This window comes from Fusarium poae, chromosome 1 (genome assembly GCF_019609905.1).
Source record: "Fusarium poae strain DAOMC 252244 chromosome 1, whole genome shotgun sequence".
NCBI classification, from domain to species: Eukaryota; Fungi; Ascomycota; class Sordariomycetes; order Hypocreales; family Nectriaceae; genus Fusarium; species Fusarium poae.
In genome coordinates this window covers 11,632,818-11,647,042 of record NC_058399.1, presented here as the reverse complement: position 1 = coordinate 11,647,042, position 14,225 = coordinate 11,632,818, and the positions used below count along the sequence as shown (strand labels likewise).

Genomic DNA, 14,225 nt, shown 5'->3' with positions numbered 1-14,225 from the left:
AGTCCACTTTGGATATTGTATTTTAAATCTGCGACTCAGTGTGATTGGAAATGTAGATGGGATCCTTGTTTCGAATTTTCCTAATCGGATTTCCATGTCTATTTAGTCCAGCAGACTCCTGAACCAGGTCCTGGCTGGCACTGCATACGACCACCACCGCATGACCAGCAGCCATAGTCTCCAGAACATTCACATTTGCCGGGGTTGCAGCTAGAGCCGGGTCGACGGCATTCTGGGAAGCAATTGCAACGCGCTTCGAGGCCGCGGGCGGCTAGAAGTCCCTATACAAAATAATTAATAACTGGATAATATGGTCGATTTTGAAATGCTCATACCTTGTCGATTCCAGTGTAAGTAAAGTCACCGTCCTTGACAACCGTGTGATCGGGCTCAGGAATGGCCAAGACTTGGGCAGAGAGGAGAGCGGAGAGGAAGAGTTCGAACTTCATGGTTGAGGTATTGATAATGGATGGAGTTTGGAGTTAAGGTAGGATAGAAGATATTGTTAAAGAAGGCCTGATTGTTAAAGACGCTTATCGAGGGTTTTTATAATAATGAAATATTCTCACTAAGTATTCTCATTAGTAATTTATCCATGAATATGCCATCTATACTGATCGACACGGAAGGAGCAAAGGATTCCTGAGAAGAATTCCTCCAAAGGATTAATTCTCCATATGCATAGTCCGAGGGTGAAGGGTCCGAGGTGACACTGCGCCAAGGACATGTATAGGGGAGGTCAGCTGACAAGAAACGTATTGAGACCAATTAAAGAACTAGAGAGCTGTCAATTGAATCCTACGAAATCCTCCCGGACACTAGATTTAAATCCAAAATGTATACCAAAGTACCAATTAACAAAATCATCAACTGCTGCCAAGATTAATATACCAAAGTTCTCAAAGCGGTGAGGCGAATACATAGTCTTGGCGTAAGAAATGCTGGAGAGTGTCTCAGTGACGCTATGATGTTCAACTAAAGCTCGGCAAGGTCGAAAGCTGTGAGATATTACATGTCAAAAGTAAAACCAATATAGCAAAGCATCAAAGGCAATGATTATATCGATAGGTAATTTACATAGCGATAGTAAAGAATCAGAAATAAGCATTCTTTTTGACAAGTAGGAAATAGTAATATAAAAATCACTGGGATTTTGAGTATTGATTATCCAAAGTAATAGGAGTCTGTGCTGAGTAGTGGGCCTCAAACTGTAAGCTCGAGATAATTATAATTTCCAGCATCAAACCAATCAAACCCGTCAATAAACAAGTCATTCCAAGGGACGTCAATACTCGGGGTATCCTGTTGTCCCATCTCAGTCTTTTTCAACTTGAGCCCAAACCACGACATAAACTCGGTGTCTATATCGTCATCAAGTGACTGTCCTCGATCAAACACGTCCATCGTGGCCTGTCCAAGCCTCCCCACAACCACGGCACATCTGTCACCAACTGATCGTCCGTCAGATACACCGTGCAAAAGTCTCTGACACATATCAATGTTGGCTTTCGCTATACCTTTGCTCAGCTCGCTGCGAATTACTGGACTAGACCGCAAGGCATACAACATCGTGACACCCGCCATGAATAATGAGTTTAGGGCTACGAATATGTAGGTAATTCGGTTCTTGGCATATAAAGTGTTATAGCACGTTATCAGACTTATGGCAGAGTCTGCACAAAGTCTGAGTGATGAGATGTTGCTGACGGGAAACACCCTCGATGGTCGATATAGAGAAAGGACAGCATAATGATAAGCTATCTGGAACCTGATGTTTACAGCATGGCCACACCACTTGCTGGTCCATAGCAAGGTGCCGTAACGAGCCACGTATTAAGATCAGCATAGTGGGTCTCGCGTAGAGCATCTAGACTGCCAGCATTTGCAGAGGAGGCGGCATGTAAAGATGTATAAATAGAACTGTTGATCTGTCGCAGTTTAATGACATGTAAAAAAATTGACATATCCTTGGGGTTTGGATTGAGATTCGGTACTGATTCTGTAGAACAAAGCTGTTCATCTGTCAACTGCTGCGGTAAAGGTACTGTGATATCCGAATCGTTTATGCCAAGAGGTCTGCCCATAGCTATGGAGATGCTGCGATCTAGGGCGTAAATGCACCAGAAGATTCGACGGGCCATCTCTTGAGATAGTAGGCTTTGGCCGGTACTCGAGATTTCCTCTCGATGGAGATCCATACCCATACCAATACGCAGTGCCAGGCCGAGTGTGTACCAGATATTGACTGACTGCGGCTCATTGGTACCGCAGAGGCACAAGAGAAGAAGGCATTGGATACAGTCCAGATCGTCGGATACCGGGACCGTATTGAGGTCTTTGATAGCTGCTTGGAAGAAGTATCTATGAGTGTACTGCCAAGACACATCCTTGGCATTTGTTTCAGCACTTGCCATCGCGAGAATCATATTAAGTCTAAAAGACGATAAGGGATGGCCTGTCTCGCCTCTTTTCAGAGGTAAAAATTCATCTTTGATAAATGTTGGTTTATGGAAAAATGGCAGTTGAGGCCAACGGTTCTTGAAGAAGACCTCAACTAAAGCCTCTGAGTTGGGTGGCAATGAAAGGCTGGTAAAATTGGTGGCTGGACTTGGGGATGTTTGACTATCTGTGTCGACAGCCTAAAGCTGCCATAGACTCCCTCGCAAGTTGGTCTCTGTCTGGAGTTACTGCGACCTTGATACGCGATGTGTTCGGTCGTCGTGTACTCTGACACTTGGTGCGAAGGACCAGACGATACAACATCATTACGTCTCTCTATACGCATGGCCTCAAGCTGACTCTCAAGATCACGGACTCGCTCCTTTAGAGTCTCGCATTGACAATTCGGATCTACCCGAATGAGTAGTCTCTCGGATGGGACGCATCTCGCCTGGACAAGGAGACAGGGTCCGCATGGTGACAACTTCCCATCGCACTTGACAAAAGTTAGTCAGCATCATTGATGGTCAACGGTTCTAGCTAGAGATTGTGGGGTTACGTTTTGTTTCCGTCTCCGACAGCGCTCACAGGCGGCCAAGATTCTCTTCAAGTGTCGTCGCGGATGGGATACTCGCGTGGTGTGGGAGTATGCTGATTGTTGGGACTCGGGAATGTTAGTATCGGGTTCTTTCCGAGGAGAAAAAAACCACCGGGATTTAACCGGTCTTTATTAGTGACCAATCAATGTACCTTACCAGATGTAGTGATCATCGGAAGTGTCCGATAGGCTTTCCATGTCGGACCAGTCCGTACCCTATAGTTATCCTTTTCCGACACCTTAATTAAACTGACATGATACGTTTTGTTGCCTATAAACACTTCTTAGACTTCAATTCACTTCGAGTACTCGAAGCATATTCTTAGGTATTAAGAATGACAAGGTTGACTATTCAAGCAATTGTGGCAATATGTCTGCTGCGGTAGGACCTTATGCGGTAGTTAGATTCTGAACTTCTGTCCGCTCCTGGAGGTTATCAAGAGCAGTACGTCGTCCGCATTCACAACACGAATACTGGGAATTTCATCAACGCGTCATTCCCAGTAGTGGACGGGGAGGCTGTTGCCCCGGGTGACTTTACTATTGACAGCTCGACTTTGTCAAACCAGCAGGATTTCGCACTGGAAAATTACTTCCTACCGGAAATGTTGTGGATACGTTCGATGGTTATCATGCGACATGTATCGACGTTGGAAATCCGTGTGTATTGGTTTACGCGTCGGAGCTTGATGTTGATGGCGAGCTATCGTCAGATGAAATCGAGGCTAACACGACACTTCAAGATAAACTCGAATCCATGCGTCGCCAAGCTGCTATCAAGATGGGCCTTGCACAGGATTTTGACAATGTTCCTGGAAGCGTTCCAAAGATCTCTATGATATCTCCAAGGAAGCAGCCGACGAATGGCGAGATCAATGTTCGCGCCATGTCAGTAGGTCAAGCTCGCAAAGCAATTCCAGTGACCGTGGCTTTGGCTACAGCTGCCGCCGCCAAGCTACGAGGAAGTATTGTTGCAGATTGTCTCAAAGGTAGTGAAGAGGAAAAGGGTCTGGGAATTTGTCACGCTAGTGGTAGACTTCGAGTAGACGCCTCATTCGATGAGGCCGGGGAGTTGTCCAAGGCAACTGTTTTCCGTACAGCTCGGCGTTTAATGGAAGGGACAATCTATTGGAAGTAACTAGATCAAGATGTTAGTATGTTGGAAAGGGAATCTTTCTTTCGCCCAGCTACCACGATTTCTGCTGAGTATCACTACTTCACTAATAACATCCTGAACTTGTGAATCTCTCATGTATGATAAAATTTGCAATTACTTGTAAATCCATGAAAAATCGAAATTTACAAAGAAACTGATGGAGACGACTTGTCCGAGAGTCGACTAGCCATAACATTCAAAGCACTTCCAGCTTTGAAAAACTCAACTTGCTCATGAGTAAAGGTGTGCTTCGCCTCAGTATCCCAAATCGTACCATCCTTTGAAAATATCTTAAGCTGCACGTTCCTTCCAGGTGCCAATTCTGCCAATCCAATAATGCTGATACGATCAGAAGCCTTGATCTTATCGTATGCGCTATGATCGGCGAAAGTCAAAGCCAGCATACCCTGCTTCTTCAAATTAGCCTCGTGAATGCGGGCAAATGATCGAGCAATTATAGCCACGCCGCCGAGGTATCGAGGCTGAAGAGCAGCATGCTCACGAGAGGATCCCTCGCCGTAGTTATGATCTGCGATAACGACCCAGGGAAGTCCGCGCTGTTGGTAATCTCTGGCTGTGTCTGGCACACCACCGTATGATCCAGTGACTTGGTTCAATACCTTATTGACTTCTTGGTTGTCTGCGTTTACAGCGCCGATAAGAGTGTTGTTGGAAATGTTTTCGAGATGACCTCGGAAACGCATCCATGGGCCTGCTGTAGTGATGTGATCCGTGGTACATTTACCCATGGTCTTTATAAGGATAGGACACTGTATGAAGTCCTGTCCAGACCAAGGCTTGAATGGCGCCAACCTCTGCAAGCGTTGGGAGTCTGGTGATATTTGAACAGTCACGGCTTGTCGTACTCGTGGGTCTGTTGAAGGCGCATCGTAGACATGATCCGTGTTTTCGTATTCTCCTGATGGAAGTGCGTTGCCACTAGGAGGTTGGAAGCGGAATTCATCCCCAGACTCAGTGACAAGAGCATCTTTCACAGGGTTGAAGCCAAGATCATTAGAGAAAACCTTGGCTATAACCATGTCAGGCGAAGAGAGGAATGTGTGGGTAGCAGGATTTCCATCAAGACGTCCAGTGAAATTTCTGTTGTATGAAGCCAAGATTGAGTTTGGTGTGCCCTGTCTGGGTGTAAGCATTGTAATCAGCTAAAACGACCAACAGAATTACAACATACCTTTGTCATGTCGGTTCTATCCCACGAACCACAACAGGGCCCACAGGCATTAGACAAGATTTTACTGCCCAAACGCTCAAAGACGTCCCTAACACCCTCCCGTTTCAGTGTCTGATTAGTCTGCTCGCTTCCAGGAGACAGGAGCAGAGGCATCTTAGGCTTTAAGCCTGCATCTAGAGCTTGTCGTGCCAAGCTAGCAGCTCGGGAGAGATCTTCAAAAGACGAATTCGTGCAAGATCCAATGAGTCCAGCAGAAAGTCTTTCCGGCCATTTATTCTTCTGGACGGCCTCGCTCAGTTTTGAGATCGGTGTTGATAAATCGGGAGTGAATGGGCCGTTGATGCGAGGCTCCAGCGTAGATAAGTCGATCTCGATAACATGATCATACTTGACACCCTCGTCTGCCTGCAGCTCATGCTTTGCCACTTCTAGAGCCTGTGCCAGCTCAGGTCGGCTTGTCGCGCGTAAGTAGGCAGACATGGCCTCTGAGTAAGGGAAGATGGATGTAGTTGCTCCTGTCTCGGCGCCCATGTTGGTAATTGAAGACATTCCTGTTGCTGATATCGTTTCTGCACCAGGACCAAAGTACTCGATGATCTTTCCAGTGCCACCTTTGACTCCAAGGATCCCTGCAACTGCATTGATGACGTCTTTATTTGTTAGTAACGTGATCATCATGATTTCAAGCACAACGCACCTTTTGGAGTAGCCCAACCGCTCAACTGGCCCGTCAACTTGACACCGATAATTTCAGGAGCTGTGATTTCGAAAGGAAGGCCAGACATGACATCGACGGCATCTGCACCACCAACACCAACAGCAATCATGCCCATACCTCCAGCATTTGGCGTATGAGAGTCAGTGCCAACCAGCATACCGCCTGGAAAAGCATAGTTCTCAAGAACAATCTGATGAATAATGCCTGCGTTGGGTTTCCAGAAGCCCATATTGTAGCGCTGGCAAGCACTTGACATGAATTCATACACCTCACCATGGCTAGTAAGTGCCCCAGCCAGATCTTGCTCGCTACCATCTCGTCCTACGATGAGATGATCGCAGTGAACAGTGGTAGGGACTGCGGTTTTGTCAAGTCCCGCTGTCATGAACTGAATGATTGCCATTTGGGCTGTCGCATCTTGACAAGCAACTCGCCTAGGCCTTAACTTTAATTGTGTTGAACCTCGAATAATCTTGTCATCGTGTTCCTCATCAAGATGTGTAAGAAGAACCTTTTCCGCATAAGTGAGAGGGCGGTCAAGGCTGTTTGTGTGAGTCAGTGGCAATTGAGTACAAACATGTAGAGTCTTCTTACATGTTTCGCATACGCGATAGTTTATCCAAGAAACCGACATAGTCAACGGTGTGGTCTGGTTCAAATCGACTCAATGGTGCTTGTCCCCTGACTCCCGCAACCGTGGCCAAAGACCGAACGGCGTGGCCTGTACGTATCCTCTGGCTAGCTCTGAGCATTGTGTCTGCGGCGGAAATGAGATTGATAGGATCGGGATCATGAAAATGCGTTGGTACTGTAACCTTGCCCTCCGAATGTGTCTGCAGACTTGAACCCAATCGCGTCAATTGGATTTTAAATCAACAAATGGCAGAAAGATGCGGGGAATGCGGGTTAGTGTGAGATAGTACTAGCGTCTAGATATATGCCGGATGAGTACCTCGGATACATCCGAACCCGAGAAGCAGGATCGGAAACTTTCCGATGGTCTATTACAGTCTATACTATTATATGCACCAAAAGTAGACACCATCTACTTGTATATGAGGTCCATGATAACAAACAAACTGTTGGTGTCGATTATGACCTGCAATAATTTGACTATGGCTACAACTGCGTTTGCATCTCCCAAAATTGGGCAGACACAATCAACCCGCAAACCAATTTCATGGAGTAATCTGGCAGTCGGGGCCTGCCTGAACATTTTCCAAGGCTAGTTCCCTCCCTTTCTTCGAGCAAAATTCCCTACAAAGACTTCACATCTAACAATTCTCAGTCACCTCTCATTGAGTCGATTTTTATATGTATACTTCGGGACTTACGCCTCGGACATCTTCAAATAATACTCAGTCACCTCTTTGGGCCAGCCAATGGAAGTTGTAAAAACATATGTCGCAGTAAACAGAGGAGACAACCTACGCACCGCAATCAAACAAACATGGGCTCGTGGAGGCGTTCCAGCGTTCTACCAAGGTCTCATTCCCTGGGTGGGTACTGTTGTAATTTGTTCCACCAACCTTGCTGACCGTTTCAAAGGCATGGATCGAGTGTTCGACAAAAGGATCTATTCTTTTTCTGGTTTCGAATGAGGTGGAATATTATTCAAAAACTGTAGTTGGAGCCTCTCCTGCTGTTTCTGGTACCCCGGGTGGCATTGCTGGTGGCGCAGCTCAGTCATATCTTACCATGGGTAAGTGGATCACTTACATAACACCTACAAAATCAGTATAGCAATGTTGACATTTCACCCGCAAGGCATGACGACCTGTATGAAGACTGTGGAAGTGACGAGACCAAAGAACGTCCAACCTGGGGCCCGTGTCCCGGGTACAATGGAGATTTTCCTGGGTATCCTACGCAAAGACGGCATCCGTGGTGTCAACCGAGGAGTCAATGCTGTTGCTCTACGACAAATCAGTGGATGGGCGTCTCGCATTGGTATCGCAAGATTTGCTGAAGGCCAAATACGAACCTTACAATCAAAGCCCGCAGATGCAAAGATTGGTCTCTGGGAGAAGATGACCGCATCAACTATACGAGGAGCATTGAGCTGTTGGAATCAACCTTTCGAAGTGAGTCAAGTAATGCAAGGGTTTCTATTCGAGCATCAGACTAACAGCTTCCAAGGTTCTTCGCGTGGAAATGCAGCCACGGGTTTCTAGGCAGAACATATCAAAACCATCTATGATATCTGTAACCAAGTGCATGTTGGCCACTATTGTTTAGTGATTTTCGAGGCGTAAGTCCCGAAGTATACGCATGTTGGCCACGTCAGGCCTGCTGGGATTCTTTAGAGGTGTCGTACCTCGGATTGGAGTAGCAGCCTGGGCTACAATCTGTATGGTAGGCTTTGGTGATATCGCCAAGGAATACGTAACCAGATTAGGACAATGAGATTTATTACTATGAGCTTCAGTAGGTAACTAGCCCCACTATCTAACCTGGTAAGAATAAGCAGTAAGCATTAGTCTTGTTATATACCCAACTAAACCATTAAAAGTCTTGACAAGACTATAAATTACCACACTAGCCTCCAAGATTAATCGTGATGAGCGTCCATCCTGCTTACCTAGTGGGGGCTTTGGGGGGCTTAGCCACTTGTTTTCCAGCATAGGGCTTGATCTGGAAGACCGTGCTTGCAGATCAGGTCCTGAAAACGTCCGTGTAAGTCAGCATGCTGACATCAAGAGTCAGGATCGTGACCCACTTCCTCATAGCGCAGGAACTAGGACATGTTCGGAGGCTTTCTCTCCTGGTAGATTGCTCATAGAAAGAACAATGACGAGCACGTTCAAGATCTGTAGATACTCTTGGATAGAAGTGTTTACGGAACGGACGGCATTGATTTTGAACGGCAACGAGTCACGGCTATTCAACGTCAATCCGTCGATATGTATTATTGTATCTGCTTCATGTATATAAGGATAGGTTCTTGGGTTCAATGAAATCGAATATCAACTCATCTCATCACACTTCTACACTTCACAATACATCTACCAGCCTCCGACTCCTAAACACAACTACCGACCATGAAGTTTACCGCTACCATCACTGGCCTGTGGCCGCCATCTTCTACAGCGCCCCTGTCGTAGCCGACTGGGCCAGCCTCGGCGATGGCATCGGTACAGGTCTTTGCCCTCAAGGAGGAAATGTCCTCTTGCCAGTTTTCAATGATGAGTCTTGGGATGACATCTGCGCCAGCCTTGTTGAAGACGGGTAAGTCTTTAATTGCACTACAATCCCCCTTGAACCACACTAAAAGCCCCAATAGGTGCACGGACAACAACCATGTACTCTCCCAAGCCAACACAGGCTCATCTGGGTTCCGACGCAACGAGGACCTTGACTGCGCCGACAATGCTCCTGCTGGACACTTGACTTGTACTAACGCTTTCCGTGACGGCTACGGAAAGTGTGGAAGCTCGTTCTCTCCTCATGAGCAGCCATCTTGTGGTGTCCAGGTTTTTAATGCGGATGGAACTGTCGTTGGAGATATTTTCTTCGTGGGCGCATGCCTTCCTCCTATCTCTCCTCCTTAAATGTTGGGTACGGGGCGGTAAACTGGTGTAATTTGTCGTTGTCTAATGAATAACAAGGAGGAATGGAGATGTTTCAACAACATTGACAGGATAGAACAGGGGGAAGTCTTAAGGGTGATTGGACTCGGGTGATGCACAGGAGCGAATATGGGTATGATGTAGTTAGGAAGATCTGGGCTGTTATGGCGAATAAGGGCTAGACCTTGTAAATTTTATACTCTATCTCTTATGAAATTCTATCTTCTATTAGAGCTATTAGTATTTAATTTAATTTTTATAATAGCTTAAGCTTTTATTTTTTTAATTTCTTTAAGATTATTAATAAAGATTAATTTATTTAAATAAATTAATTTTTAATAAAATATTAAATTAAAATCTTTCTTAAGATTTTATATTTTTTAATATAAATATAATTTATATAATATAAACTTTATAATTCCTTATTAAAAATATTATTTAAATTACTATAATTATATTATATTTAAATTAATAAAAAGAAAATAAATTATATAATTTTATTAATTTAACTATAATATAAGCTTTTACTTAGTTTTTTTAAACTTTATATTAAACTCTCTTATATATATATAAATTTCTTTATTATATAGATTTTAATCTTAATAAAGTTTCTTTAATTAAGCCTTTATAGTTAAACTTATAAAAAAGCTATTACTATTAAATATATTAAAATATTATAATTATTATAATAAAAAGCCTTATTTTTATTAACTATATTAAATAGTATAATTTATTAAGAAATATAATTTCTTTAAAGTTATCTTTTAAATTATAATAATATTTACTAAGTAAATCTTTCTTCTTTATAACTTTATATATATTATATATAGAGATCTAAAGAGATAAATAAAAATATAAAAATTTATAATTAAATATTATTAATATTACTTTATTTTTTACTTTAATTAATTAATTTTAATTTATTAAGATATACTTTAATAAAATTATTAAACTATATAGCTTATTAAGGGTTAATTAGCTAGCTTAATTTAAGGCCTTAAAGATTAAATAGTAATTTTAATCTTATTAATTTAAATAATTATATAATATAATAATATAATATAATAATATTTTAATTATAATTAAGTTAGCTTAATATACTATATATTAAAAGCAGAATATCTTATTTAATTACTTAATTATTTTTTATTATAATTATTATATTAAATAAAGATAAAGAAAAATAATTATATTATCTTAGATTCTTTTTATATATTTATTTTAATATTAAGTTTCTATTAAATCTTATTAAATTATATAGCCTTATAGCTTTATTACCCTTTTATTATTTTTCTTTATTATTTCTATATTAAGTTTATTAAGAAAGTTATTTCTCTCTTAAGTTATATTAACTTTTAAAGACTAACTTAATAGCTATATAATTATAAACTTTATAATATTAATTATAATTTATAAAAAAAGCTTTTATTAAATTATATAAATAATAATAATTTTTTTTTTTATAATTTTAATTAATTATTTATTTAAAATAATTATTTATTATTTAATTAATTTATAATATTAATTTAAATTTAATTAATTAATTTTAATTTCTTATTAAATATAATTAATAATCTTTATAAGTTTTATATATTATAATATTAATTATTAAAAGAAAAATTATTAATAAAAATATTTATTTTATAATTTTTTAATTTAAAAATATTAAATTAATAATTAAAAATATAAAAATATTAATAAGATTAATATATTATAAAAAAAGCTATTAAATTATATATATTTATAAAGCTTAATAATTTTATTAAAATTAAATTAATAGCCTTTATATATAATTTATATTTTATTTATATATATAATTTTATTAAAATAAAAAAAAAATTAAAAAAATTAAAAAAATTTAAAAATAAATTAATAAAAAAATTAAAAAATAATTTATTAAAAATAAAAAGAATATTTATAAAAAAAATTAATTAAAGTTTTAAATAAAAATTAAATAAAGCTTAATTTAAATAATTAAAAAAGTAAATAGTAATTATTAATAAGATTTTCTAATTATAAAGAAAAGTATTATATAAATTATATTAATTATAATTTAAGACTATAAATATATAAAAATAAAGGATTAAATTTAAAAAAAGTTAAATAATAAAGCCTAAAGCTAAAGGCTTAGTATAAATAATCTAGTCAATTAACCTTTAAATTCTGCTCCTATTATAAGAGATTTATAATATTATTAACTGGGGAGAGAGCCGTCAGTATATAATCCTCGACCTCAAATAAAGGTCCCAAAACATAACTAGATAATCTATTGAGCTTTGCTGATTAATAATACAATTACGGTGTATAGATCATTAGTGGACTTCCACCACGACCACCATATATGCCTTGAACCACTCTTTTATTATGCACAACGTATATAATAATCTGAAGTGACGCAAAGATGATACCAACAGTCACCATAGAGATCATAGTACGGAGGCCTGTTTGGTAGCTGTATTAAAGTTAGCCTAGCTGAAACTTTGTATGGGTGCGAAAAGTATTCTTACAAAGGAGTGTCACTTGGGCGAAAGTACTGAGTACCGACCATAAGTCCACTAATGGCTGACATAACCCACATCCTAGTGAATGATTAGTTTCATTAGTGCTTATAGAGACAATTTGGAATACTCACGCGATAGCTATGCTGCGCTCACCAGCCTCTCGACAATTGAGTTGAACCCAGGAATTCGACACTGGGTGGTAGCCTACGGCAAAACTGTTGACCGCAGTCCAAAGGCCCCATCGAGACCATTTCCCAACATGTGGGTGAAGTTGCCTAGCGATGATCAAAGTGATGAGATAACAAATGTGGCCAGCAATGACGGTTCCACCACGGAGGTTTGTCCTATCACTCAGATAACCAAAAAGAAATACGACAGGGAGTGCCAGAGATGCCCCCACAGCGGCAAGAGCGTTGGCAGTGATCCTATCGAACCCCAAAGACCTGTCTAGGTTAGATAAAACTTGATGATAAAGAATTTTAACCTACACTATGATGGAAGGTGTGTATGTCGTCAAAGATGACCATGTGGAAAAGACTGCAAAGGCTGCAACGTAATGGGGCCATCGACGATAGTGGAGGACAGTTCTTCTAACAAGCGCCCAGTCAATAGCAAGACCCTGAACTCCGGATCTCTTTCCTTCAGGGTCATCTATCTCAAGCCGCCGTTGGAGAATATCTTGTTCAGAAGACGAGAAGCGAACAAGACCCGGGCCCATCAATGGTCGAGGAATGTCTGGGGTTCCTGGGAGGAACAAGAGTAAGATGAATGCCACAAATATTGTAAATATCCCCTCAACTATGATTCATCGTTAGTAAACCAGACAGTGTATAGGAGATCAAGTCGACTTACGCATGAATAGCCATTGCCAACCTTTTATGCCATGAGCACCCTCGAGCTTCAAGATGCCAGAAGCCAATATGGGACTAATTGCATTTCCACCAAACATGCCAAAGAAAAAAACGGATACCCGTTTGGACAACTCACGCTTGGTATACCAAGTTGAGAGTGTATATACTCCTCCCGGGATATATCCTGCCTCGGAAAATCCTAGCATGAGCCGAAGAGCTAGAAATCCAGCGCGATTCTTGATAAAGACCTGCATCGTTGCAGTGAATCCAAAGGCCAAAACCTGACCTGCCATCCACTTTCGTGGCCCAACCTGCATGATTCTGTCAGCGAGCCAGCCGCAAGAGTCAAATTCGGTTCTATAGGCATACCTTTTGCAATGCCATGTTGCATGGAATCTCAAAGATGACGATTCCCATGAACATGAGTTGGTTTCCCAGATTGATTGTGTCTTGGTCAATATTGATGTCTGCGGCGAACCCTGCTGTGAGTGCGCTGGCGAGGTTCATTCGATCAAGCTGGAAAACGAGTAGACCGAGGAAAAGGAGGAAGAGTACCGAACGGTCAACTCTGGTTGAGTCAAGATAAGATTTTGTGTTAGGGTTTCTGGATCATATAGAACTTACTTTCTGCGTGCTTTGCTCTCCGCTGCGAGATCCCATGTGGCTTCGTGTTGATTCTCAGATGATGCAGATCTTCCATCCTGAGCGGCTCCTTCAACCTGCTTCTCGCTACCTTGCCTTTCATTTGATATTATCTCTCTGGATTTGATAACCATGTCGAGTCGATATTGACAACTTAATTATTGTGTCAAAGTGGAAGTAACATGAACTGCATCTGTCTTCTGTTTGTTATTCTAAGTAAAAATGGGTAAAGAAGTGGAAGAAAGGAAGAAAGACGAGAGTGCAACTGAAGACCAGAATAAAAGTCTATGAGTAAAATTATCACTATATTTGTATAATGCGACGGATAAGATCGTCAAACATGTTGGCCAAGGATCACATCATCTGTCACAGAGATGTTGTCAATACTACGCCCCGCCGCTAGAGTCGAAACTGGAAAGTGAAACGTTAATAAACTATGCTTAAGCTCAACGACCACTGCATGCCAAGTGGCTTAGCTTAACTTCGCTTCGAGGTTTATCTTAATTGGATTCCCAGGACCTCGGTACTGGGATGATTTGGTCCTTTATTCCTTGTCATT

At 40.9% G+C, this 14,225-nt stretch overlaps 6 protein-coding genes across 6 annotated transcripts; 2 read left to right on the top strand and 4 right to left on the bottom strand.

Moving 5' to 3' along the window:
* Positions 1–22: 22 nt before the first annotated feature.
* FPOAC1_003784 (uncharacterized protein) lies at positions 23–449 on the bottom strand (the record flags this gene model as incomplete). The annotated part of the gene is made up of 2 exons (XM_044848339.1): positions 23–271; positions 336–449. 2 exons carry the CDS (start codon positions 447–449, stop codon positions 23–25), a joined length of 363 nt encoding a protein of 120 aa, XP_044714255.1.
* A 1,326-nt stretch (positions 450–1,775) lies between these two features.
* FPOAC1_003783 (uncharacterized protein) lies at positions 1,776–2,426 on the bottom strand (the record flags this gene model as incomplete). Its single annotated transcript, XM_044848338.1, has 1 exon — positions 1,776–2,426. One exon carries the CDS (start codon positions 2,424–2,426, stop codon positions 1,776–1,778), a length of 651 nt encoding a protein of 216 aa, XP_044714254.1.
* A 981-nt stretch (positions 2,427–3,407) lies between these two features.
* FPOAC1_003782 (uncharacterized protein) lies at positions 3,408–4,175 on the top strand (the record flags this gene model as incomplete). The annotated part of the gene is made up of 2 exons (XM_044848337.1): positions 3,408–3,419; positions 3,588–4,175. The coding sequence occupies 2 exons, from the start codon at positions 3,408–3,410 to the stop codon at positions 4,173–4,175; spliced, it is 600 nt and encodes a 199-aa protein (XP_044714253.1).
* A 161-nt stretch (positions 4,176–4,336) lies between these two features.
* On the bottom strand, positions 4,337–6,855 carry FPOAC1_003781 (uncharacterized protein; the record flags this gene model as incomplete). The annotated part of the gene is made up of 4 exons (XM_044848336.1): positions 4,337–5,329; positions 5,386–6,035; positions 6,083–6,645; positions 6,698–6,855. 4 exons carry the CDS (start codon positions 6,853–6,855, stop codon positions 4,337–4,339), a joined length of 2,364 nt encoding a protein of 787 aa, XP_044714252.1.
* A 630-nt stretch (positions 6,856–7,485) lies between these two features.
* Positions 7,486–9,654, top strand: FPOAC1_003780 (uncharacterized protein; the record flags this gene model as incomplete). The annotated part of the gene is made up of 6 exons (XM_044848335.1): positions 7,486–7,602; positions 7,652–7,805; positions 7,871–8,187; positions 8,763–8,779; positions 9,116–9,331; positions 9,387–9,654. The coding sequence occupies 6 exons, from the start codon at positions 7,486–7,488 to the stop codon at positions 9,652–9,654; spliced, it is 1,089 nt and encodes a 362-aa protein (XP_044714251.1).
* Positions 9,655–11,967: 2,313 nt separating this feature from the next.
* Positions 11,968–13,800, bottom strand: FPOAC1_003779 (uncharacterized protein; the record flags this gene model as incomplete). The annotated part of the gene is made up of 7 exons (XM_044848334.1): positions 11,968–12,124; positions 12,180–12,251; positions 12,305–12,616; positions 12,662–12,971; positions 13,026–13,335; positions 13,394–13,592; positions 13,649–13,800. The coding sequence occupies 7 exons, from the start codon at positions 13,798–13,800 to the stop codon at positions 11,968–11,970; spliced, it is 1,512 nt and encodes a 503-aa protein (XP_044714250.1).
* Positions 13,801–14,225: the final 425 nt, after the last annotated feature.